The 12,022-nt window shown below is 42.0% G+C and overlaps 1 protein-coding gene across 4 annotated transcripts in view; it reads left to right on the plus strand.

Annotated features, from left to right (window-relative positions):
• LOC124606741 (dipeptidyl peptidase 9) overlaps positions 1 to 12,022 on the plus strand; it is a 203,407-nt gene that overhangs the window by 9,697 nt on the left and 181,688 nt on the right. For all 4 annotated transcript variants that reach the window (XM_047138778.1, XM_047138786.1, XM_047138796.1 and 1 more), the window contains one exon: positions 2,057 to 2,567. In XM_047138778.1, the coding sequence (XP_046994734.1) occupies positions 2,079 to 2,567 (489 nt within the window). In that variant the 5' untranslated portion in view covers positions 2,057 to 2,078. The remainder of the gene's footprint in view (positions 1 to 2,056; positions 2,568 to 12,022) is intronic.

The following is a 12,022-nucleotide window of genomic DNA, read 5'->3' on the forward strand; positions in this document are numbered from 1 at the left end:
GCAAGTTACACAGTCACAATTTGCCAGGTGTCCACCCATCCATGTCACCCAACTCTGTTCCACAACCAACAGTTCAGACTGTTTGCGCATTGTCCAAAACTGGGTAGACCAGCTGGGATTTGACTCGATGTTCCACTGAAGGACCTCCAACAACCCCCGTTAGTCTGTGTTCATAGAGCTACCTCTTGACACCCCCTCCTCCCTCCCTCCACCCATGGTTTGGTGGGCTGTACCATGTCCTGTGATATGCATGGACCTCTTTTGTGGTGCCAAGATTGATGCTGCTCCTACCTTTCAGCAACTCCTATTTCTTTCAATCCTCCACAATTATTCTAATTTGGTATGCATCTACACAAATGGATAGAAAGTCAATGAAAAGGTCTGTTACACTTTTGCACATGGAAGGGGTCATGAGAAGCACTCCGTGGTGAGTGCCTGCAGGTTATACACTGCAGAGTTGGTTGCCATCTCTCAGGTTTTGCAGTACGTCAAATCCCAGGTCATGACAAACTGTCTGATCTGTAGTAATTCCAGGAGTTGCTTAAACAGCATAACCCTGTGCTACCCCAAAAATCTTTTGGTAACTAACATCCAGGACCAACTGGCTGACCTCTACAGCTCTGGAAAGACAGTGACCTTCATCTGGACACTGAGCCACATAGGCATTCCAGGAAATGAACTTGCTGATTGTCTAGCTAAAGATGCAACTACAGGAGATCAACTTGACGTTGGGGTACTGGGCACAGGTTCACAATTACAGCTTCGTCGCAATATTTTGAGGCTCTGGGAATTGGTGTGGCATACATCTTTCCAGGCCTCTCGGGAAGATGCCACTGTGTTGTGCCGACTACACATCAGCCACACGAGACACACACATGAGATCCTTCTGCATCAGGATAATTCTCCTCACGGCAGCTGCGGTAGTCTACTGATGATAGCGCATGTTCTTGTTGAGTGCACCCAACTGGCCCATCTGGGGCACACACTCCGCTTGCCTACCTCAGATGCTTGCAGATGACACGACAGCTCTTACCGAATTGTTGCATTTCTTAAGGGAAAGTGGATTTTACTCTAACATAAAATACTCCTCCAGTTCCATTGTTAGGGGTGGTTGTAGCGGGGGGGGGGGGGGGGGGGGCGGGCGGTGGCGAGAGACTCTCCCTGTGACTTCAAAGTGACTGCAGGTTATTCTCTCTCTCCCCCCCCTCCTTGTTTTGCCTTTAGACCCTCTTGTGCAAGACACTGCCTGGATGATATCTCTTTTCTTTTACCTAGAGTGTTAAAACTACTGTCACGCCCTTTTAAACTCTTTAACATATTTATATAGTTTGAGCAGCAAAATCCCCATGTTTTTGCATGTTACCTTTTTACATGTTTCCCTCATGATGGACTGAGGACCCAGTAGTCTAGTCCCTTTAAACACATAACCACATTAGTTCTCTTAAAGTTCCAGGTGAAGGAACATTTGTGTCAGAAAGCTCAAGGTCTTAAAAATGTTATACCGTTATTATTTATTTTATGTGATTTTTACATAATTTATAAGAAAATTTAGTTTTAAATTTTTTTCTAATATCTGTACCAGTCCCGTATGATAATATATGCTCTAAAATCTCATAATATTGTAATGTTGTAACTGTATTTAACATTAGTTAGGAATGACTTATTAAATCACTCTCTAAACAATTGAAACTCCAGGTCGGATCTTCGATTGTGATAAGGATAGATTGCTGGTCACCATAAAGATGTCACACTGAATTACAGACAGGCACAATGAAAAGACTGTTACGCTTTTGGCCAAAGCCTGCATCACAAACAGAAACACATTCTCTTTCACACAAGCGAGCGCACCTCACACACACGACAGCTATCTCTGGCTGTATAGGTCAGACTGTAGTTGTGCCTGTCTGCAACAGCATGTCATCTTTATGGTGAGTACCAATCCATCCTTTCCATAACTGTTAAAACCCCTGTTTGCTTTACATTGAGACAACTATTAATGTGTGAAAATGTTACTGAATAAGTTGATGAATGTGATGTTCCTTTTCAATCTTCTTAGGGTGCTGTCATAAAACTGGAGGATGTCAAGCAGTGGAGCTGGAGATTTGGATGTACTGGAGACAGCTGGTAACACAGTTAGGTCAGGTCCACCTAGATCATGGGCTCGGCTGCGGACTGTAGTGCACGAACTGAGGCGACAACTTTCGTCACTTTCAACTGCAGTACCATCACAGATCTCATTCAGGCCTTTACCAGACGGCCGTACTCGGATATACTTTCTGGGCACACCAAAGCGTGGTTGGGAGACAGCGCTGCTCTATGCTGATGCTGGTCCTGGCCCTGGTCCTCCTCCGGGCCCTTACGCTTTGCCCTGGCAGCACGCTGTCGAAGGCGGCTTTCCCAGGGGTATAGCAACAGGAGCAGGCCGCTCGCGTGAGGAGCAGCTGTTGTGGGAGCGGCGCAGGCTTGCTTCATTTGGTGTAGCATCATACGAATTGCACCCTGCCTCTGGGAAGATCATTTTTCCTGCTGGTGGTAGCCTCTTCCAGTGTTTGGACACTGGTTTCTCGGTAAGCCTCTTAGAGAAATATTTTTGCCAGCTTTCAGTCCTTTGTATAAAAACATTGTTTCATGCCTTAATGTTAATGCTTCCTTATGATGAAAGTTCATTCAATTTGCACATGTTTAAACTTGAAAGTTAAAGTTGAGGAAAAATTCACTTCAAAGTTGTATTATGTTTAACATGATCAGAATTGAGGAGTTGCTTAAAAAATAGCTTGCCAAAAAAGATATTTTTCAAGAGACACAAAAATAGTCTAAATTTTATATTATTTCATTCTCAGGTAAATTTGTTATGTTGCTTCCTGGACAAACTTGAAATGTTCCTGTGACTTCCGAGGAATGTATATGGCATTCTTACATCGAGATACATGACCTAGGCATGGCTTCAGGGATTGTTTTTCAATGATATAGGGGAGTGTGCTAAAGTATAGTTTCAGGCCCTGGACCCTACTTACACCCCTGTAAAAAGAATGTTATTAATAGAAATCAACAACAGTTAAGATTTCAAAATTTTTTTAGGCTAGGTATAAAGAACACCCCTCGCCCTCTTGGCATTGTGTGTTGTGGATAATGTGTTGATATTGCTAGAGTGAAAAAAGTTCCAAAAAAATCACCACTGAAGATTAGATCATTTCAGAGTGCTGTTATGTAGAAAACATTTTGAGCATTTTAATAGATCACTGATATCTGAGTGTATTGTAAGTTACATAATAATGAAATTGCTGGTTAGATTTTCACGTGTTAAAACTTTTTCCTTTTATTTAAATTCTATACTTACTATTATATATAAATGTTAATGAACAATTATTACATCTACATCTATACTCGGCAAACCACCGTGAGGTGCATGGCAGAGGCTGCATACCACTGTACCAGTTATTAGGGTTTCCTCCTGTTCCATTCACATATGGAGTCCAGGAAGAATAATTTTTCGAATATTTTTGTACATGCAGTAATTATTATAATCTTATGATCCCTATGTGAGCGATATGTAGGGGATGGTGGTAGATTTCTAGGGTCATCATTTCAAGCTGGTTCTTGAAACTTTGTTAGTAGACTTTCTCAGGGCAGTTTATGGCTATCTTCAAGAGTCTTCCAGTTCATATCCTTCAGTATCTCTGTGACACACTCCCATGGATTAAACAAACCTGTCACCATTCGTGCTGCCCTTCTCTGTATATGTTCAATATCCCTGTTAGTCCTCTCTGGTACAGATCCCATACACTTGAGCAGTATTCTAGGACTGGTCGCACAAGTGATTTGTAAGCAATCTCCTTTGCAGGCTGATTGCACTTGTCCAGTATTCTACCAGTAAACCAAAGTGTACCACTTGCTTTGCCCACTACTGAATCTATGTGATCATTCTACTTCATATTTCTGCAAAGTGTTACACCCAGGTATTTGTATGAGGTGGCTAGTTCAAACAGTGATTCACAGGTATTACAGTCATAGGATTCTATATTTTTTTCATTTTGTGAAGTGCATTTAGAGTAAGTTGGCAATCTCTGCACCACTTTGAAATCTTATCAAGGTCTGCCTTTTCCAATAGCAAACCTGACATTTGAAGCCTGGCTTGAACATTTCCGACCATGATCCCAACTTGATCCACCACCATTACCTCAGAATCATTCTCTACAAGCCTTCCAATAATTCCTCACATCCAGAATTGCTTCACAACCCTTCCTTAGGTCCCTACAACATGACCCTAACCTTTCCTCTGCAGAACTCCAGTCTCTGTGTTCCCTAAAAGCTAACGGCTTTAGCATTATCCTCCCAGTGGATAAAGGATCTACCACTGTGGTACTTGACTGACAGGAGTATGTTAGTGAAAGTCTGTGCCAGTTGTCTGGCACCTCTACACACAGCTTCTGCCATCAAGATCTCATACCTGTGATTCATATTGACCTGCAGTCCTTCCTTAAAACCTCAGGCTCCTCACAAGGAGTAACCCCTCAATCCATATAACTTCTTACCCCACCCAAACCGTGCACCCCTGCCTTTTATCTTCTTCCTGGGATCCACAAACCCAACCATCCTGGCTGTCCTGTAGTTGTTGGCTTTTAAAGGATTCACTAACCGTATATCTGCCTTAGTTGATCAACATCTGCAACCCATAGCATAGACTTATGTACTGTAGTAAAAAAAAGCATCCATTTCCTTGATCGTCTGAAATGTGTGCCTGTCCCATTCCCACCACACACCTTGCTTGTTACCATTGATGCCACCTCCCTCTATACCAACATCCTCCATATACATGGTCTGCCTGTTGCTGAACATTTCCCCAATCAGCACCCAACTGATTCCAAACCTATGACATCCTTCCCGCTCACCTTAATCAACTTACTTACCAACTACTACTCTACCTTTGAGGGACAGACATACCAACACATAAAGGGTACAGCCATGGGAACCAGAATGGCTGCTTCCTATGCCATCCTTTTTGTGGGTCATTGGAGGGGGCTTTCCTGGGATACATAAGCCTTCAGCCCATGGTTGATAACATCTTTGCCATATGGACTCATGGTGGGGCTGACCTAAAATTCCTGGTATCTCTAAATACCTTCTCCCATTTAAATTTCACATGGTCCTATTCCGAATTCTGTGCCACTTTCCTTATGTTGATCTTGTCCTCATCAAAGGTCAGTTACACACTTATATCCATGTTAAACTAACAAACAACAGTACTTACATTTTGACAATTGTCATCCCTCTCATACAGCCTTGGCATTTGAGGCAAACATATTTGTTCGGGTGCAGACACTTTACAGTAATACACCACCATTCTCACCTCAGCCTCCATTGGATATTTTTACCCCACCAGCCTGTTCAAAAGCAGATTTCCCGGACCATCACGTCCAATCCTGGTACTGCCAATCACTCCAAAGAACAATTGTGGAGCATGCTGCTTCTCACTCAGTACTATCCTGGTTTTGAATGTATTAATCAAATACTTCAAGGCCATGACTTCCTAAAATCATGCCCTGAAATGAGATCCATTCTGTCTCAGATTTTGCACACCACACCTAGAACAGCTTTTCATGCCACCCAATCTGCGTAATATCCTTGTCAGATCCTATGCTCCTTCTGCACCCATTATCCTACCTTTAGCTCCTACCCTTATGACTGTTCCTGCTGCAAGACTTGTCCTGTGCACTCTCTTACCACCATCCTTACCAGCCCTGTAACTGACAAAACATGTAATATCAAAGGGAGAGGCACCTGTGAAACGACACATCATGTACCATCTGTTATGTAAACACTCTTCACCCTTTTATATGAGGACGACTACCAACAAGTTACCAGACAGGATAAATGGACATAGGCAGAGGGTGTATACCGGCAACACACACTATCTTGTTGCAGAGCATGCTGTACTATGCAATTCATGACCTAAGTGCCTGTTTCACTACACACACTATCTGTATACTTTACCCAGACACCAGTTTCTCAGAACTCTGCAGGTAGGAACTAGTGCTACAACACATCATTGGTTCTCGCCACCCGCCTGGCTTTAATTAATGTTAATTTCTTCCGTTTCAGCATTTCTTCACAGTAGCTGCTCCTGTCTTCACTCAGCTTAAGTTATCTGTATCTTTCATTTTATGACGTGTCTGTTTTTCGCTATCCCCCTCCCACCTCTGTTACATACAGTGCAATTGGCTTTTCACTATTATTAACTCATGCACAATTTTTAACTGTAATCTCTGCCTTGCATATTACCCTTTTTCCATCTTTAAGCTCTCGGGTTTTCAAATCTCGTCCAGTGCAGTCCCCAACAATCAGTTTTTTCTTCTCACTCCGTCTGGTAAATCTCCCCTGACCCAGTGTTATGAATGACTTTTCCAAACTGTACCTCTTTTCCTAAACCTCTTGAGTCCTTTTATTTCATCCTTCTTCCTTCCCCTTCAACACTTCTGCCAGAAGAAGGTGCCACTGGTTCCGAAAGCTTGCTTGTGTAAAACCTTTATTTAGATATGTGTTCTGCCATCGCCTGGTGAGCAAATTTTTTATCTATCCAATTACATTATCCTGAATATTTATGCAGCTTCTTTCAGATAGTACCTCATTATATGTAAACACATCATCTGCAAGAAAGCCTGATTTTACTATTAATATTGTCTGCAAGGCCATAAATATACACCATGAACAGCAAGGGTCCCAACACATTTCCCTGGGACCAACCTGAATTACTCTGCATCTGACAATGACTCTCAATCCATTTCACTTGATACCCCAAACGGTCGTACTTTCGCCAATAAGCATAGGTGTGGTACTGAGTCAAATGTGTTTTGAAAATCAAGAAATTCTTCATCTACCCTACTGTCTTGATCCAAAGCTTTCACTATGTCATGTGAGAAAAGTGGAAGTTGGGTTTTGCATGATCGATGTTTTCAATATCCATGTTGGCTGGCTTTCAGGAGGTCACTCTGTTCAAAATACCTGATTACATTTGAGATTAGAATATGGTCTGTGTGTCTACAACAAATAAATGGTAGGGATATTGGACGGTAGTTTTGTGGATCAATTCTACTACCCTTCTTGTAGAAACGTGTGACCTGTCTCTTTTTTCCAAGATCTGGGTACAGTATTTTGTTCAAGGGATAGATTATAGTGAGAAGACAGGTTAACTCGGCTGCAAATTCAGTATAGAACCTGATACACATTCTATTGGGCCCTGGAGTTGTGTTCAATTTCAGCGATTTCAACTGCTGCTCAACACCACTGACACTAATACTTATTTCATTCATATTTTCAGTAGTACAGGGTTTAAATTGGGACAATTCTCCTGGGTTTTCCTTTGTAAAGGAACATTTGAAAACGGAGCATAATAATGATTTTCTTAATTCTTTTGGTTGGTCTTTATGTTAAAGTATTTACTTATGATTGTTTTTTTTTTAACCCTCTTTGTTTATTAAATAACTGTTGATGGTTGGTATCAGCTTTTGGTTTGCTATTCTCAGTTTCACTTTCTGTCTCATTGTCTAGGGACTGGAAACTAACTTTGGCACCACCAACAGTCCTGGCATATGATCAGAATTTGAAAGATAACATGAAAATATTCTGTTACGGTAGTCACTGAAGGCATCTCTTGACAGCCAAATGCATTTCATTCAGCATCTCTGTATCTGTAGCCCTCCAATTTGTTTTACATGTATTATGCAGTGATCTCTGTTTGCTTAGAAGTTTCTTTACGGTGATTGTATATTGTGGAGGTTCCCTCCCATTCTGAACTGTTCTACTGGGACATATCTATCCAGTTCATGGCCAACTATTCTTTCAAACTTGAGCCAGAGTTCCTCTACATGCCCATGCCCTGTGCTGAAAGTTTCAAGTTCCTCATTGAGATGTGACACTACTGGTTTCTTACGTACTTTACTGAACATGTATAGCTTTCTGCTTGTTTTAGTTGTACTTTGTTAGTCATTGTTGCCACAACCTTATCATGGTCACTGGTGCTAGTTTTGATGTGGACATCCTGTAAGAGGTCAGGTTTACTTGTTGCTATTAGATCCAATATATAGGGTGCATCAGAAAGAATATTTCAGTTTAAAAAAAAAAAAAAATCATAAGTATTGGGCCTATTATGTTTGAGATATGTGCATGAGCAGTGTACTGTTGGAAAGAGCAAACTCTAGAGTTAGAGTAAAAATGGTGTTGGGACAACAGAAAGCATTTTGTGTTGTACGTTTTGTGCAGTGTGAATGAGTAATAACTGATTAACATAAATTTTGTGCTAGGTATGGTGTGGATTCTCCTACCTTACAGAGCATTAGACAATGGCATGAACAGTTTCAAGAAACAGGTTGTTTGTGTAAAGGAAAATCGCCAGGCCATCCTGAGACATTGAACGCATCCGCCATAGTTTCACAAGGAGTCTGCAGAAATTCATTCGCCGTGCAGCTCAACAGTTCAGTATGCCCCTCCAATGTCTGTCTGACGTGTTGCGTCGATGTTTACACATGAAACCATACAAAATTCAGCTACTGCAAGCTCTTCGTGAAAGTAACAAATAATGTGTGGAATTCTGTAATTTCATTCTTGGCAAAATGGATGATGACAGTATTCTTCCATGCTTAGTGTTTAGTGACGAGGCAGCATTCCATTTAAATGGAAAGATGAACTGTCATAATGTGAGAATATGGGATATGGAACAACCACACGAAGTTGTGCAACATGAGAGGGACTCTCCAAAATTTAATGTGTTTTGTCCAGTTTCATGGGAAAAGGTTTACGGTCCATTTTTCTTTGCCGAGAGCACTGTTACGGGAAGCGCATATCTCAATATGCTTGAGTAACTTTCTTTTCCCACAGTTGGACACTGATTTGAAGAACATCATTTACCAACAGGATCTGGAAGTGCGGGAATTTTTAAATCAAAGGATTACTGAATGATGAATTGATTGAACTGGACCAAATAATTCAGCCTTACTTTACTGGCCTCCAAGGTCACCGTACCTGACTGTGTGTGATTATTTATTGTGGGCGTTTATAGAAAGCACTCCGTCAGTAGGCCACAAGTGGCCCATCAGGACCATCCGACCGTCGTGTCATACTGAGTTGAGGATGCGGATAGGAGGGGTGTGTGGTCAGCACACCGCTCTCCCGGTCGTTACGATGGTTTTCTTTGACCGGAGCCGCTACTATTTGGTCGAGTAACTCCTCAATTTGCATCACGAGGCTGAGTGCACCCCGAAAAATGGCAACAGCACATGGCGGCCGGGATGGTCACCCATCCAAGTGCCGGCCACGCCCGACAGCACTTAACTTCGGTGATCTGACGGGAACCAGTGTATCCACTGCGGCAAGGCCGTTTATAAAAGACTCTGTTTATGTGCCTCTGTTACCATCGACAATGTATTAACTGAGACATCACTTAACAGCAGCTGTGGAAGCTGTAACTCAAGACATCCTCGTTTCAGTATGGAACAATTTGTATACTGCATTGACATATGCCATGCATCTCAAGGAGAGCATATTGAACACCTATGAAAATGTGTGAGAAAAAACTTTGATTTTCCCATTCATCAAAAACAAAATTCATTGTATTTGTTTATTAGTTTCAGAAATATAGATGTGTCAACATGAATGATTCTTGTTGATACACCCTGTATTTCCATCATAAGGAGGAGGGGGGGTGTCCTAACTATCTGCCCTAGGTAATTTTCAGAGAAGGCATTTAGTGAAGTTTCACAGGATGTCTTGTCACACCCACCACTAACTGTAATTTTCCCAATTAATTGTTGAATGATTTAAGTCTCCACTGATGATTACAGTGTGACTGAGGTTTTCTCTCTCTCTCTCTCTCTCTCTCTCTCTCTCTCTCTCAAAAAAAACCCTAGTTTCCACCCTACATACAGTCAGCAACCTGAGTAGCAGCCTCTTATGTCATACGTTTTAGTAAATATAAAACTTTCTGTTTGTTTTTGATTTGGAAGGGATTGGGTTTGAAGATACGGATGTCCGAAAGAGAGCATTGCACCATTGGCCTTCTCATGAGAAGTCAGTGTAGCAGCTGAAATAGTGCAGAAGTGGTAGAGACTGGCCCGAATGTTTTAAAATGTTCAAGAATGTTTTTGAATATTCTAGAATGTTCCATTATCCTTTTGTGACAGAACACATTCTATCTCAGGGTATATATAGTCCATGGTGAGAGACATGCTTCAGCATTCTTTTGGGAATCTATTAGAATGGACCAAGGGAAAGTGGAACTGGTGGCAAATGAAACAGATTTAAGTGAACTGCTTAAGATAGCAAACAGTATATTAAGTGGAATTCTAGTGTGTTCAGTAATATTAAAATTAACATGTGCTGGAATGTGAAAGAGGTGATGGTCTTGCCAGTGATGAATTGAAAGGAAAGAGAAAGAGCAGTGTAAAAAGAAGCACTTGAGGATGGAGAAGCACATTAACTTGACAGTGGAATAGAATGAACAGATTGAGACAAAAAATAGGAGATGAAATTGGAGGAGAGGACTGGACATTCAGCAAGCAGACATGCAGAAACTTTTGATCATTCATATTTTTTAAGTGGGAATTGTCAACTTTTTTATGATGTATCTTGAATGTTCCTTTGTAATGTTGTTGAACCTTTTTGAACAATCTTAAATCTTATCAGAAAAAAAATGAAAATAAAGGCCAAATGAAGTGAGTCTATGAGTCAATATCTGAAAATCGACATTTTTGTTTGATGCTGAATATAGCATTGAAATAAAAGTAAAAAGTATGGTGCTAATGAGAATCAAACCAGTGTCGCGATGAGCTCAAGAGTTATATGCATGCACTTGGCACCCAGTGACACTTAAAATTCTCGAAATATTTTGTGTTTAACAGTGCTCTAAAGACTTCTGAATTTCAAAGGCTTTTTCCTGAAATTTTTTGAGAACTGTCGCATACTGCTTTAGAAAATTGATATCCGGGCGCTGACCTTCAAATCCTACAAGTTCTGAAGTTGACCCAGGGATGACAGGCCACTTCTGTGCAGGGTTGGGTTGCGGTGGTAGGTCATACTGAGGAGCAAGCTGATAGTAGTTTAGTAACTAAAGTAAAATTCATAAGGCCACACTTGTACACTGTGGCACAGCGGCCTTGCCCCTCTTGGTGTGCTAGTAGAGTTGGTACACGTCATGTGGTATCGGCTACCAACCAGCTGGTAGCCCCAGGCGTAAGCACTCTGGAATGCTGACGGCCACTTGCCTGTTAGCAGCACATGATCCAGTTAGATGTGCCATCAACTGCTTGCAGGTGGGGTTAGTGATGTGGAAGATAGTCAGGGCACTTGCAGGGGATGTCAACCTCCTGGCGGAAAATCCCACTTCTGCAAGTGACAGTGCGAGGTACCATGGCACCCACACCAACATGGATGGGTGAGTGGCTGCAGTTCCTTGGTCTCAACCTGCCGTTCTCAAGGCATGAATCGAGCTGCTGTTGCTGTAGGTAGCCTGAAGGTGGCCCACTGGTGGAGAGGCACCAAGTCCCAGAAGTAGGATTTGGTGTGCAAGAACATGGTGTGGCAGTAGTAGCTGATAGAGTTCATGGTGGCTTCTTACTGACCCATCGTACAGCCACTTTGTCATAGTAGGTCTGCAGGGCTGTGAATCTAAGTCATAAAAAAAACCATTATTGATATTGTATAATGGCTCATTTATTGTAACATTACCAGCTACATTCCTGATAACATTTCTGTGGCCCATTGGTGGGGAAACTGCATGGTCTATCCCGTAAGTGCCCTGGAATGCTGATGCCTGCTGGCCAGCAGGCATCCCACTTCTGTAAATGGTGATGTGAGGTGCCTTATGTCTGCACTAGTGTAGATGGGTGAGCAGTTGTACTGCCCTTGCCACGACCTGCTACCCCAGGGCAGTAGTCAATCTGCTGCTGGAGTGAGCTTGGATGTGGCTCTCCAGTCAAGAGGCACCAAGTCCCAGTAGGTGGACTTGGTGTTAGAAGATGGTATAGCATTGGTG

The sequence above is a fragment of the Schistocerca americana genome, chromosome 1, assembly GCF_021461395.2.
Source record: "Schistocerca americana isolate TAMUIC-IGC-003095 chromosome 1, iqSchAmer2.1, whole genome shotgun sequence".
Taxonomy (NCBI): Eukaryota; Metazoa; Arthropoda; class Insecta; order Orthoptera; family Acrididae; genus Schistocerca; species Schistocerca americana.